We start from the raw sequence: 15,167 nt of genomic DNA, 5'->3' as shown, positions 1-15,167 counted from the left end.
GGTTGTAGAGCTCAGCTCTCGTCAAAATCAATGGCGGACAAAAGCGGAAGTAAAAAATGTATATGCGCTTGCCGATTGGTGGTAACAGCAGAGGCGGGTGCAAGCGGTGTGTGGCGTAATTGGCAGAATCGACTGTCAATCAAAATTTCATTGGTTGCAGGGCTGTACGCTAAGCTTTTTCACTAGGGGCACACTTGCCCCTAAATTAGAAATTTAGGGGCAAAAAATATGTTTTAGGGGCACATTTTTAAATAACAATTTTACCATTATAGTGCAAAAAAATATGTTCCTCCTGCCTCATTACTGTGGTCCTTTTATTTAACATTTAAGTGCTTTTGTTGTCAGGTTTGTATCTTTTATAATGAACCAACTAGGGCTGGGCGATATGGCCTAAATATGATATCACGATATTTTCTGACCTTTCGGCGATACACGATACACATCACAATGTTTTTCTTTTTTACCCCAAACAATTCATTATGAGGCTTACCAAGACAGTATGAGTTTGCAAGCTAACATTAAAGACAAAATAAAATACCCATGCATTTAGCATTTTTATATTATATATTAGATTTAGATTATTGGATTATTAGATTATATATTGCATATATTTAGCAATGAGATATTATATGATTTAGATATGAAATATGATGAATTGAAAATGGGGGACCCTGATGTAAACAAGACAAAAGTCTTTCTCTGGTCTGCATCCCCTTAACAATTGTATGTATTGAGCTGTACTGTACCCATTCTGCAATATGTTAATAAAGTTTTAAACCAATCAATCAATAAATAGCATTTTAGCATTTTTATGAAACTACTGTATATTTGTATGTCTCTAAATGTTTTGATGAATTGAAAATGGAGGACCCTTATGTAAAAAAGCCGAAAGTCTTTCTCTGGTCTTCATCCTCCTGTACTGTATTGTACCCAATATGCAATCTGTTAATAAAGTTCTCATTCATTCATTCTGACGGAAAACAGAATCATTTTGATTGACAGTAGAGTCTGCCAATTACGTCACAACGCTTGCACCCGCCCTGCTGTTCTTAGCACCAATCGGCAAGCGCATTCGTTTTTGACTTCCTGAATGCCCCGTGTGCTGACATCAACAAAGCTACTTACATTAGCTCCTTGCGGCCCACGAGTAGGAGACCAGTGCTCTGCAGGATGACTAAATGAGGCATAATGATTTTACCTCAACGAATGTTATAATAAAAGCCTTTCCATACATCTGTCTGATTGAAAACTTTATTAACAGACCGCGGAATGGGCATATCTCAGCACAGGCTGAGATATGAACGAGTAACGTGTGGACCAGATTGACGCGACACAAGGTTTACACAACAGCCCCCACCCCTTGTTTTATTGTATTTGTACCTGTACTACCTGCTGTCAGCTGTTTATCTCTCTCTGTGAGCTTGATTAGCTCACGTTAGCTAGCGTTAGCTCCACGGCTAACCCTGAACTAAATCAATGACATCATTTCGAGTAGTTTTCACTGCACATAGAAGCAGCCAAACAGCGGGAGAATTTCGGGAGCATATGGCCAAAACCCAGTTAGGAACCATCGATTCCCATCCCTACTACTAACTTTACTTTTCTTCATAGCTAAATCAGACAGTCAGCCAGTCTATCAGAGTGAGTGCTCAGTTGATTTTCCCCGCTGATCATACCTGAGTGCTCAGCGTCATCACACGCCTTGGATCATTTAGGAGTGAAATGCGAATGCAAGGCTTGAAATCCCTACTCGCAAGCCCGCCCCCAAATATTATTTACCAATCGCAACGGCCAATTAAAGGGGCAATTTGCGATGAGATCATCGCAGCGTACAGCCCTGGGTTGAGAGCTCTGGTTGAGACAATAGTATCCAGCTGCAGCCCGGTAGACCATACTGGGAGAACTAGTATCTAGCTGCAGCCCGGCAGACCATACTGGGAGAGAGATAGTGCTATTTCTTGATGTTTCCTTTTTTTAAGTAAGTAAAGAGGCCTATGTTCATATCGGTGAGCACAATTTGAAACACAAATATACAGTAGTTTCATAAAAAATATATATATATATTACAAAAAATAAATAAATAAAAATGTTGCCACAAATATCGGTATCGGCTGATTGTGTTAGTTGAACAATCGGTATCGGTATCTGTGGCAAATTTTCATATCTGTGCATCCCTAATTAATTTATGGAGGAAAATGAACTGAGTGTGAACACAGTGAGGATGTCTATAACAACTCACCTCCAAGCTCTTCTTGAACGGTTTAAAAAGTATTTCCCAGAGGAAAATCAAGCGACCGAACCTTAAAGACATGCAGTGTTTCAGTCCAAGCATCCAGTGTTTCAGTCCAATTGTATTTATTATTTAAATATTGTATAACTTTGCCATGGCACTGCCATGTTGCCACTGACAACATCTGGTGTCTTTGTTGTGGGAAGACTGGCATAGTGGCATTGCATGCGGTTCACCAGTGTATTGTAATCTGGTGTGAGCCGGCAGACGAGAAGTGCCGTGCGCGACGTGGAAACATATGGGTGATTTTGCGCAAGATCCCCTGCGCACTGAGGATGGCCAGTAGCGGTACCGTGGGAATTTTTATTAAACATCTGATATTTTCGCGGGTCTCGTGCCACTGTCAATTAAGGCTAAGCGACCGACAGTCAGTGGCGCGAGATGCACACCGTTTAACAGTGATATGCGCAGCATATTTGCGAATTGCGAGTGCATGCTTTCGTGACTGAGAGGATGGCCAGTGCCGCAGATATTTTTTTTAAAACATTCTGATACTTTGATGTAAGGGATGGGAAGGGGGGATGACCGTTTTAGAAGGGGGATGATATTGACCGTTTTTATTTCAGGGGGGATGGCATCCCCCCGCATCCCCCCTCAACTCAAGTACTGCCTGTACTGCTGCTGTGAACACATATGAGTATAAAGCGTTGTGTGGAGTGAGCTGGTGTGGACAAGCCTGTTCTGGCTGCTGACTTGGCTCTTGCTGTGGTTTGTCGTGTAGCCTAACTGATGTACTCCTTTTTCAGGTGCTGGGGAATCGGGAAAAAGCACAATAGTAAAGCAGATGAAGTAAGTTCAACCTAGTTACACAACACTGGGCACATTTCAAAAGGGAATGCCACCCATCAGCCCCGGCTTTCACAGCCAAGTGACGTCACATGCTCACAAACGTTTACTCAACTGTCCTGTGGCACGGGAATAACATTATGTGAATTCTTAAAATGGGTGACATTCCTCTTTCACAAACTGCATTCCATCGAAGTTAAAACGTGCCAATGGACGCTTGAACGTTATTTCTGTTGATACATTGACAACATGTCGCCTATCTGTTCCAACTGTAGTTCTTCTGTCGGAGGTTAGTGGTGCAGGAAGAATTCCCATCGCAGGCAGAGTTCATCTCGGTGTAAATGCTGTGGATGTAGAGATGGAGGGTCATTCTGCTCCACAAGGCAGAGGAGGAAGCACCCTTTTTACATAACATGCTAAACAATGGGCACAGAGGCCAGCCGTGGCCTGGCAGGACCTGAATAGACTCCCCCAGATTCCCACATTAGGCCTGCTTCATACTCACTGAAGCACAACTTACTACACCAATAAGAGAGATTTATGACTTTTATTTTGCTCCACACTAGGTATATCCTCATTAAGGGGATGTCAACATTAACTCATCCATTCGACAGCCACATGCACACACACACTCACTTTAAACATTCACCTTAGACATTCACTTTAAACACTTTTTAAACATTACACCATATTTGATGTATTTATCCTTACAAATTTGCACTACTTGTATATTTTGTATAGTGTTGGTCTTACTCTGTAGTGTTGATAACTTTTTTACTGTATGAAGCACAATCTCAGGAGGGTCATACAGAACCAAGCGTTTCACTATAATGTACATGTACCTTATATGTGACGAATAAAAACAGAACTTGAGTCACTCCTCAGATTCTCATTCTGACTTCTAAAACCCCAGTTTGGATCTCATCTCCTTTCAGAATCATTCATGAAGATGGCTACTCAGAAGAAGAGTGTAAGCAGTACAAAGTGGTGGTGTACAGCAATACTATCCAGTCCATCATCGCCATCATCAGAGCCATGGGCCGGTTAAAGATAGAGTTTGGGGACGCTGCACGAGCGGTATGCTAGCTTAATATCCAAACATGGCATTCCTACTAGATCTTCCCTAGAGAGTCGGCGTAGCGGTAGTCGACAGGCTCCAAGCTCTTTACAAGGCCTCACAAAATAAATACACACGGGAATGAAATGACAGTGAACGTTTTTAGCGTTACAGTTTGACCTAGAGGTGCACCGATGACCAAACATTTCAGACCAAGTCCTTTATTAAGTAGACTGGCCAAAATGAGTACCTACTAGTTAGTCATGCCAACTAGTATTTGCATACTATAAAGCAATTACAGGGAAACCTGGTAGTTTATTATTTTATTCAATTAACAAAGGATTGCCACATTGCAGAGTTTATTTTTTACACAGTATAGTGCATGTCATTAAAATGTCAGTATCATATTGATAGCTTAATTGATCCGAGTACTTGGGAACCAGATTGGCGCCGATACTACCGGTGCACCACTGGTTTGAATGTGTCCATGGGACGGACCACTTGTTTAACGGATAATTGTCTTTGATGCCAGGATGATGCCCGCCAACTGTTTGCTCTGGCGAGCTCGACCGAGGAGGGAGTGATATCAGCAGAGCTGACCGGAGTGATCCGGAGACTGTGGGTAGACGATGGAGTCCAGGGCTGCTTCAACCGCTCCAGAGAGTACCAGCTCAACGACTCCGCCTCATAGTAAGAAATCTGCTTTTTCTCAGAATAGGTCCGGTTAGGCTTCTTAACCCTTTCACTACCACACTACCAAATGATTAACCCTTTCACTGCGACAATACAGAGGGTTAACCCTTTCACTCCCACACGACAAAGGGTTAACCCTTTCCCAACCACACTACAGAAGGTTAACCATTTCACTACCACACTACAGACTGTTAACCGTCTGTAGTGTGGTAGTGAAAGGGTTAACCTTCTGTAGTGTGGTAGTGAAAGGGTTAACACACACGTTTGAATTGGAAGTATGGACGAGGACATCGGCTTGCCAACACACTGGGGTTGAAAGCAGAAATTGGATTTTCATTCAGGAACGAATGACGTAATCCATCTTTCAAGTCACATGCACTGAAAATAGAATGTCTCAGTCATGCTGCTCGCCACAGTCGGTGACAGTCTTAAGGCTCAGGGGCCATTTCCTCCCCACTAATGTGCAGAGCTTGTATGCAAAGAACAGGAACAAGACAAGATGGGTCTTGCTCTCCCACTTCTTGTATCGGCTTGTTTTAAAATGCTCCGATGACATTCCTGAAGGGAAGGAGATACATGTGAAAGCGACTGCTGAGAAATGGCGTTTCTGTCCATTTACAACCGCATAGCGTAGGGCTGTCCTCAACTAAAACTAATAGTCATGGATTTCCCAACTAATCCATTGGTTGATTGATCGATAATTGTGTTTTCCACATGTAACTAATCACACAGAAGGATATTTTTGAATTTAATGCTTAGGTGTGCTTATTACTTTTCAGGATATAACTCATTCAGTATGGTGGAAAAAAGCATTAAAAAAAGGCTAAAGTCTTGGTTGACTAGTCGACTAACAGGGGGCAGCCCCAGTCATCAGTCATCATGCTTGAAATATGAAGTCATTATTGATGTATCTAACTGGTGCAGGAAACCTACTTTGTAGTCTACTGGTCTTCTATGCAGAGCTGTAGAAAATGCAGAACTTAAGAAAATGCAGAACCAGTCAATTTCATTTCTCAGTAGTCTTTTAGACTAGAACAGAAACGGATCGAACACAGGCTCACTACAGCCACCATTTAGATGAGAGGAAACTCTCAAAAGAATTGAACTTAGTAGAAATAATGTGCACAAAACTAGTAGCCTAAAATGTGCCAATGGTTGCGGAATTCTCTATGGCAGTTTGAAACGAGACACGGTATACCCCAAGGTTTTGGTTTCCTGCGGTAACGCTTATATGGCCCCGAAGGAAAGTAGGTTAGTGTGAAGGACAGTGTGGTGTGTTTTGAAAACAGTGGACGTCCCTTGGTGTCTGTGCACTCTGTCCTCACATGTCCAGACTAGAGGGACCAGTGCAGTGAGTCGGGGCCGTCGTACTCCTCTGTTTTCACTCAGCCACTGTTTATCATCCATCAAAATATGAACCCATATTTAGTATATCTCTCTCTCCGCGGAGCACTCTCTGCTGTCTCATCTTCCGAACACGTCTCTCTGTCCACCGGACCTGATTGTCCTAAAGAACTGGGTTACTGTGGCCCCCTTGTTTTCAGTGTCCTTTGCACGGCTATTTGTGACAGACGTGACACAAAACCACGTTATTTAGTTTCAACAGTGGGGACATTTCTACTTGGGAACCACGTGCTTGTTGCAACGCTGGGGGTGGGACTCAAAATGTTTTTTCTTGAATGTTTGACAGGAACAAAATGACAGGGCCGAAGAAAAGGAGGCATCAGCCGTGCTGACAACCGAACCAAAAACATGACTGACAGAAAATACTAAAGAGCTAGAGGAATTGACCATATTCACATATGACAATATGGTCAATAACACAAGAGGTTACGCATGAGAGACACTTGAGGGAAACGGATTACAAAGAACTACAGGAAACAAAAGGACTGAACACTGAACAGCTACTTCCACTGGGCAAACAGACTACTAACGGATAGACTCTGAACTATCACATGAGCAGACACACAAAAGCACCTTAGGTGACTTACACACCACACAAGCACACTTACTACACACACACACACTGCTACTTTCACTGTAGAATAATGTTTTATTTATCCGCTGTTTTTTACCTTGTAAAAAACATATACCTTGTATTGTATAGTTTGTATAGATTGTTGTGCATTGTGTTTACAAATCTACTATGGTTGAAGAGCCGGGGAAAACAAGCATCTCACGTTTTTCTGAAGAAAAAACTGTGACGATAAAATAATCTGAATCTGACTACAATTAATATAATAATACTGTACATACATTAGCTTAGCATATTTACCCCGTAGATTAAATGTAATCTAGTCTTATCTAATACAAAGGACTAGAGCTAGACAGTGTGACAAGATACAAGAAAACAACTAGACTAGATTGGGAATCTGACTATTACCACCTAAACTGCACAGACTACCACGTATAACGTATGGCGTGCCGTATATCATGCCAGTTAGGGTACCTTATGTATACTGCACCCTGTGTATACTGTATACCTTACTTACTCATAGTATATATTCAGATTCTAAGTGTTTTTGACCATATTTATTGTAACGTATAATATAACTAGGGCATACAGACCCTTATCTGCACCTTTGATTACATGGTTTACTTGCTCATATGCTTATATTCAGAGTAAATTAGAGAGAGAGAGAGAGCCTGTGGGTTATGATTTGGGGGTTCCTCTGGATACTGTTATTTTTCATACTGTTATGTGTACTATATATATATTAGTATGAATATTTTCAGTCATCCTCTTAATGTATCTGTATGTCTGTCCCCAGCTATCTGAACGACTTGGACAGGATCTCCCAGCAGAGCTACGTCCCCACTCAGCAGGACGTGCTCCGTACCCGCGTGAAGACCACTGGCATCGTAGAGACACACTTCACCTTCAAGGAGCTCTACTTCAAGTTAGTGTTCCAGTGCCGGTGCTCAGACCCATGGTTGAATGGTCCTGGTCTTGGCAGGCATTGTCAGCTGTGATGTGGTGTTTTTGTCTTTTCTGAGAAATGGATCTCAGATGATGGATCTCTATAGACGCTATTAAACTAGATATGTTCGTTGTGGACCTAATGACTTTACACAAGCATTACACCTCTTCTATACAAGTTGATGTATCATCAAGAGAGCATTTGTAAGCAAGGACTTTAATAGTTATTAGCTGGCAAGGTATTGTAAACCGTTGTTAATTAATTGCCGGCTAATGAGTATCAAAGGAAACCTTAACTACAGTAGAACAACTGTATCTTGGTGGCATTAACTTAACGCAACTTAACATAATAGACTAGACTTGGTTTTTTTGGGGAAATTGTTGCAGAAATATAAATATTATGACATTCCTTATTAATGCGTGCGTGCGTACGTGCGCGCATTTCGGCCTGGAACTTCAAGGACGGTTTGTCCAGTAGTAAATACATGTGGAGGTTCTTCTTGTGAGACAATGAAGCCAAGTTGTTGAAGCGACATGAAAACAAATAAAACATTTAAATAGATTAGGAACTTAGAACAGACGGCCAAGTACAAGTCAAAGTACAGCAGTCCAGCTTCAACATGCTCTCATCTAGGATTTATTAGGTTAGTAGCTGCTAATATATTTTACGTTTGGTACTTGAATCACTTCATTGCAATAGTGTTATTGATTTTACACAGGCAACAAGTACAGCAACAATTCAACATTTTGGCAGCATAAATTGTACTGGACTTTGAGAGACCGACCGGCCTGTATGCAGTGGCTGCATTAAGCCTCAATCTAATACTACAACCTGAGAACGATATATTGTATAACTTTTTAGCAAAGAAAAGGTTCACCTCTAGTGTTTAATTCACACACACTTGAATGGTGGTCAAATTGGATGAAATATATGAAAGTCAACATCCGGGAAATAGGGGGAAGAAAAGGCACTGGACCCACGGAAAAACAAAAATGCATTATAAGGAAAATAAGAACCAATTTCATAAGGCCCCAAATTCAATCTAGCCTCCATTTGTCTCCGCGGGCCCCAGGTGGAGGGAGAACCACCCTAGACAAGCATGATATTACAGAGCTAATGATAAAAGAGCAGGGTCTGTGGGCTGCTGCTGTGTGGGGCTTTGTTCTCATTGGCCTGGATATATATATATATTTCACAATTTGCATTATTTAGCCCATTCATATGAGTTCAGGAAGGGTCAAACAAACACACACACACACACACACACACACACACTCTAGCTGCCTCAAGGGGTCTGTTGTTTTTGTTTTCTGTTTCTGTACTTGCATGTCATTTTAGCCACCTTGTCTGTTAGTTTCATTATGCATTATGTGTTGAGTACTGACTTTTAATAATTTTTGTTTTGCAATAATAATAATAAAAAAAAAAAGAAAAAAACACACACACACACACTAGCTGCCTCAAGGGGTCTGTTGTCACCACTTACATTCAGGCAGTTATTTGTTCAGACTTGTTTGCATGTATTTTAGTCTGAAAATCGTACTATAACAGGGAATGTGCACAGGCAGCGTTTTCCTCCTCATTTTAGTCGAGAGCCTAACTTTATTTTACTACCTTATACCAGGCAGCTGATGAGTAGCTGTGTCATTCTATGCATAAATTACTGCGAAATTATGAAAAGGATTAAGAAATTTGTATGTAGATTTTCGGTGCGGGACAGAAGGCAATTCATCTAGGCCAGCTGGATTTTGACAGTTGCTTGCATAAAGAAAAGCTGCACCAAGTTCCTGTTCAGGAAACTACACTACACTACACTAGCTATTCACATGCAAATAAATAATGCCACTTGTGTTCTTCCTTATGACAATGATTTGATTATGCTGCTATTAGGCTATACATAGAAAGTAATTTCTTCTCCACGTGAGCAGCCTATTTCTCTCCTGTCATTCAAGCTATGGCCGTTTCTTCTGTGTACTGCCCTTTGTCCAATATCCTATCCATATTGCACAAACAGTTATTTAAATTGTGCTATACTGTATGTTGGAAAGAAAAGCCTCCCCACTACACATTCCGGCGGCCTGTCGGCGTGTAGCTTTATGCCAAGCAAGCAGTGCAAAAATTTACCGTAGTGGCATGCAGTAATGCGCCTTTCATTTTCGCGGAAATAGGCTGTCTATTGCCATTCTCTTTGACAAACTCTAACCTTAACCAGCTCCTTAACAGCGCCTAAACTTAACCGTTCTAACCTTAACCAACTCCGAAACAATGCCTAACCTTAACCTTAACCATAGAAATTATATTGCCATTCTCTTTGACAAACTCTAACCTTAACCAGCTCCTTAACAGCGCCTAAACTTAACCGTTCTAACCTTAACCAACTCCGAAACAATGCCTAACCTTAATCGGCGAAAGAATACACGTTAAAAAAAAATCACGTTAAAAAATATTTTCGATGGGATTCGAACTCGCCAGCAAACAAGCCATAGGATCCACAGCCATGTGTCCTAGCCAATTGAGCTATTTGTTGGATACTGAATAAGGGGCGGTGACTTATATATATTGAGCTCCGCTCGTGTCGCATGCGCGGGCACCTCGCGCGAGCACGCCGGCGCACGCACGCACCTGAGCGAGCACGCCGCCGCCGGTGCACGCACGGTAGCATTTGTCTGAAAAGAAGGGCGCTTTACCGCACTAGCGTGCGGTGACGAATGCGGAAGCATTTTTGCACTGCTTGCTTGGCATTAACGTACAGGCGGCCTGTCGATCCTTTTCCAAGCTCTGTAGGCTGTGGGTCGCGCTTCCCCAAGAGGCTCGTTATTGGATGCTTTAGGTGCCATTGTGCAAACTGGGCAGAGTAGCTGGGGAACACTGTGTCATGACAAAAAAGAGTTCCACCCTTATTAGTTTTGTCTCATCATATGATTAGAAGAAGTATGGTTTTCTTTTCTGAACTCCCATACAAGTGAAAGGAGAGTCTGAAAATAGTCTGAACACTGGTCCACAAGTCCCCCTGGGTTAGCCACTGTGGTCAGTGGACCGGCCCCTCATGAACTTGCATGGAGGCAAGTGTGCTAAATAATGCAAATCTCCTACTGAAGTATCGCTCATCCTCACCGCGTTATCCACCCACACACATGTGGAGTAACTGTGTTTACTCTGCTTCACCGCAGGATGTTTGATGTGGGCGGCCAGCGTTCAGAGAGGAAGAAGTGGATCCACTGCTTCGAGGGAGTCACAGCCATCATCTTCTGTGTAGCACTGAGTGACTACGACCTCGTCTTGGCAGAGGATGAGGAAATGGTAAGGCTTGGAGGAGATGGTAAGGGTTGGGTGAGGAGGAGGAGATGGTAAGGGTTGGATGAGGAGGAGGAGGAGGAGGAGATTGTAAGGGTTGGGTGAGGAGGAGGAGATTGTAAGGGTTGGATGAGGAGGAGGAGATTGTAAGGGTTTGATGAGGAGGGGATGGTAAGGGTTGGATGAGGAGGAGGAGATGGTAAGGGTTGGATGAGGAAGAAGAGGGGATGGTAAGGGTTGGATGGGAGGAGGAGATGGTACGGGTTGGATGAGGAAGAAGAGAGGATGGTAAGGGTTGGATGAGGAGGAGATGGTACGGGTTGGATGAGGAAGAAGAGGGGATGGTAAGGGTTGGAGGAGGAGGAGATGGTAAGGGTTGGATGAGGAAGAAGAGGGGATGGTAAGGGTTGGATGATGAGATGGTATGGGTTGGATGATGAGATGGTATGGGTTGGATGAGGAAGAAGAGGGGATGGTAAGGGTTGGATGAGGAAGAAGAGGGGATGGTAAGGGTTGGAGGAGGAGGAGGAGATGGTAAGGGTTGGATGAGGAGCGGATGGTAAGGGTTGGATGATGATGAGGAGATGGTAAGGGTTGGAGGAGGAGGAGGAAATGGTAAGGGTTGGATGAGGAGATGGTAAGGGTTGCAGGAGGAGAGGGTAAGGGTTGGATGAGGAGATGGTAAGGGTTGGATGAGGAGGAGGAGGAGAGGGTAAGGGTTGGATGATGATGAGGGGATGGTAAGGGTTGGAGGAGGATACGATGGTATGGGTTGGAGGATAAGATGGTAAGGGTTGGAGGAGGAGATGGTAAGGGTTGGAGGAGGATAAGATGGTAAGGGTTGGAGGAGGAGATGGTAAGGGTTGGATGAGGAGATGGTAAGGGTTGGAGGAGGAGATGGTAAGGGTTGGAGGAGGAGATGGTAAGGGTTGGAGGAGGAGATGGTAAGGGTTGGATGAAGAGATGGTAAGGGTTGGAGGAGGAGATGGTAAGGGTTGGAGGAGGAGATGGTAAGGGTTGGAGGAGGAGATGGTAAGGGTTGGAGGAGGAGCTGGTAAGGGTTGGATGAGGAGATGGTAAGGGTTGGAGGAGGAGATGGTAAGGGTTGGAGGAGGAGATGGTAAGGGTTGGAGGAGGAGATGGTAAGGGTTCGATGAGGAGATGCTCCTCATGGGACTACATGCTCCCAGCTGCATCCCTCCATCCCCAGTGCGCTCTCTCCTCCTTCTCCCCAGTGGATGTTCCGCTGGTCATGAAGCTGGTTACCAGAGCCAAAGCTTCCACCTGCTCCCTCGACCCCATGCCTACGGTGCTGGTCAAGGCCTGCCTTCCTACCCTCTGCCCCATCATAACGGACATCATCAACTCCTCTCTGTCATCTGGAATAGTTCAAGTTTCAAGTTTCTTTAATAGTTGTCATACAGAAGTACAGAATACTTTTATACAAAATGCTTCTTACTGTTACGCTCCAGAGACTGTGCAAGACAAGATAAGTATGAAATAAAATAACATAGTATAGCATGTAAATTAGAAGTAAAAAAAATAGGTCACAGTGTTCAGTATAGACATATGTACAATGTTCGATGCAGAATAGACGTAACTGAGTTACCATATAATATACAATATACTATGCAGTGTACTAATATACAATACTATATAGTGCAAGGGAGAAATGGGATGAGGGGCAATTTAGGTACAATTTACAGTAGGTGTACGAGTTGTAGTGCAAATCCTTTATCAATAAATATAAAGTGTGTTTGTGTGATCTAAAGTGTGGAGAGTGGGTGCTGCAGTGTGTTGTTTGTTTAAGTGAGTGTGTGCGTGTGGGTGTGTGTGCTGTGTGCATTTGATGGTTGTTGCATAGTGTTTATTGTTCGTTTAGCAGCCTGATGGCCTGGGGATAGAAGCTTCTTCTGAGTCTTTCTGTGCTCGCCTTAAGACTCCGGTATCGCTTGCCTGACCGCAGCAGTTCAAAGAGGCAGTTGTTCGGGTGGCTGGAGTCCTTGATGATTCTCTTAGCCTTCCCCCTGCACCGCTTGTTGTAAATGTTCTGGAGGGTGGGAAGCCCCCCTCCAATTGTGCGTTCGGCTGAACGTGTCACTCTTTGTAGTCTGCTACGGTCTTGTGCAGTGCTATTCCCAAACCAGGAGGTGATGTTGCCAGTCAGGATGCTCTCTATTGTACATGAGTAGAAGTTCCTAAGGATCTTCTGACTGACTTGGAACTTCCTTAGGCGCCTGAGGAAGTAGAGGCGTTGTCGTGCCTTCTTCACAACACTGTCAATGTGTGTGGTCCATGTCAAGTCCTCGGATATGTGGGCTCCGAGGTACTTGAAACTGTTCACTCTCTCAACCGGTGCCCCGTCGATGCTGTGGGGGCTGTAGTCCTTGACCCCCGACCTCCTGAAGTCCACAATCATCTCTTGTTTTGCTGACGTTCAGGGAGAGGCAGTTCTCCTGACACCACTGTGACAGATTCTCTACCTCTTCCAGGTAGGCCCTCTCGTCGTTGGCAGAGATCAGGCCCACCACTACTGTCATCAGCAAATTTGATGATTGTGTTGTTGTTCCGCTGTGCCACGCAGTCATGTGTGTACAGGGAGTAGAGGAGGGGGCTCAGAACACAGCCCTGGGGGGCCCCTATGTTGAGCGTGATGGATGAGGAGGTGCAGTTGCCTGCTCTTACCACCTGGGGTCTGCCCGTCAGGAAGTCCAAGACCCACTGGCAGAGGTCATAGTTCAAGCCCAGGTCCCTGAGCTTGGCTATGAGTTTGGAGGGGACTATGGTATTGAATGCTGAGCTGTAGTCGATGAACAGCATTCTCACATAGTTCCCCTGCCTCTTGTCCAGGTGTGATGCTGCTGTGTGCAGCACATGGGCTATGGCGTCCTCCGTGGACCTGTTGGGGTGATATGCAAATTGCAGGGGGTCCAGGTTGATGTGGAGGGAGGAACAGATGTAGCCCTTCACTAGCTTCTCAAAGCACTTCATGGCTATGGAGGTGAGGGCTACAGGGCGGTAGTCGTTGAGGCAAGCGGGCGTAGATTTGTTGGGTACAGGGATGATGGTGGACTTCTTCAGACAGGTGGGGATGACAGCCTGTTCCAAGGACAGGTTGAAGATGTCAGTGAATACCGGGGCCAGTTGGTCGGCACAGACTTTTAGGACGCGGCCGGGGATGCCGTCCGGTCCTGCTGCCTTCCTGATATTCACTTTTTTAAAGGTCCGCCTCACCTCATGCTCTGTTACCCTGAACACTGAGTCTCCATCAGCAGACCCCCCCCCCTCCCCCCATTGCCGTGGTTTGTAGGCTGGTGTTGTTATTCACAGCCTCAAACCTTGCATAGAAGGAATTGAGATCATTTGCTAAGGAGATGTCACTGTTCAGTTTGAGGGAGGTGCCTTTGTAGTCTGTCATTGTTCTGAGGCCCTGCCACATACCTCTAGAGTCAGCCTGTTCAAACTGAAGTTCAACTTTATCCCTGTAACGCCGTTTTGCCTCTATTACTGCTCTCCTGACGTTGTATCTTGCCGTCTTGTGTTCTTCCATGTTGCCTGTCACCAGCCCGGTGTTGTAGGCTGATGTGCACACTTTCAGAGCCTCACGGACGGATTTATCTACCCAGGGCTTTTGATTTGGGTATAGTCTAATTGTGGTAGAGGGGATTGTTTCTTCTACCAGAGTACAGACAAAGTCAAGCACCGTTTCAGTGTATTCGTTAATATTGGCTGTGTTATCACGGAATACACTCCAGTCTGTGCATTCAAGCGCAGCTTGGAGTGTCTCCTCTGACGTCACGGCCCAACGCTTAACCTCTCGCGATACTACGGGCGTACGCTTGAGACTTTGTTTATACTTTGGCAAAAGAAAGATGGCGGCGTGATCGGACTTACCGAAAGGACTAAGAGCCTGTGACTTGTACCCATTCTTAAATTGCGAGTATACATGGTCTAATATGTTCTCGCCTCTGGTGGGACAAGTCACATGCTGATAGAAATTCGGCAACACCTTTTTAAGACGCGCGCTGTTGAAATCGCCCAGAACCAAAATGGCAGCGTCAACGCTAGCTATCTGTAGTTTGTTTACCTCGTCGTGTAACTTTGAAAGTGCGGCCCCAGTGTTCGC

At 44.3% G+C, this 15,167-nt stretch overlaps 1 protein-coding gene across 1 annotated transcript in view; it reads left to right on the top strand.

Moving 5' to 3' along the window:
- Positions 1 to 15,167, top strand: part of gnai3 (guanine nucleotide binding protein (G protein), alpha inhibiting activity polypeptide 3) — a 75,405-nt gene that overhangs the window by 22,637 nt on the left and 37,601 nt on the right. Inside the window, exons 2-6 of the mRNA XM_084333748.1 lie at positions 3,037 to 3,079; positions 4,012 to 4,153; positions 4,666 to 4,823; positions 7,598 to 7,726; positions 10,918 to 11,047. Coding sequence (XP_084189874.1) covers positions 3,037 to 3,079; positions 4,012 to 4,153; positions 4,666 to 4,823; positions 7,598 to 7,726; positions 10,918 to 11,047 — 602 coding nt within the window. The remainder of the gene's footprint in view (positions 1 to 3,036; positions 3,080 to 4,011; positions 4,154 to 4,665; positions 4,824 to 7,597; positions 7,727 to 10,917; positions 11,048 to 15,167) is intronic.

The sequence above is a fragment of the Notolepis coatsorum genome, assembly GCF_963971535.1.
Source record: "Notolepis coatsorum genome assembly, chromosome: 17".
In the NCBI taxonomy this organism is placed as follows: Eukaryota; Metazoa; Chordata; class Actinopteri; order Aulopiformes; family Paralepididae; genus Notolepis; species Notolepis coatsorum.
This window is presented reverse-complemented; position numbering and strand designations above follow the sequence as displayed.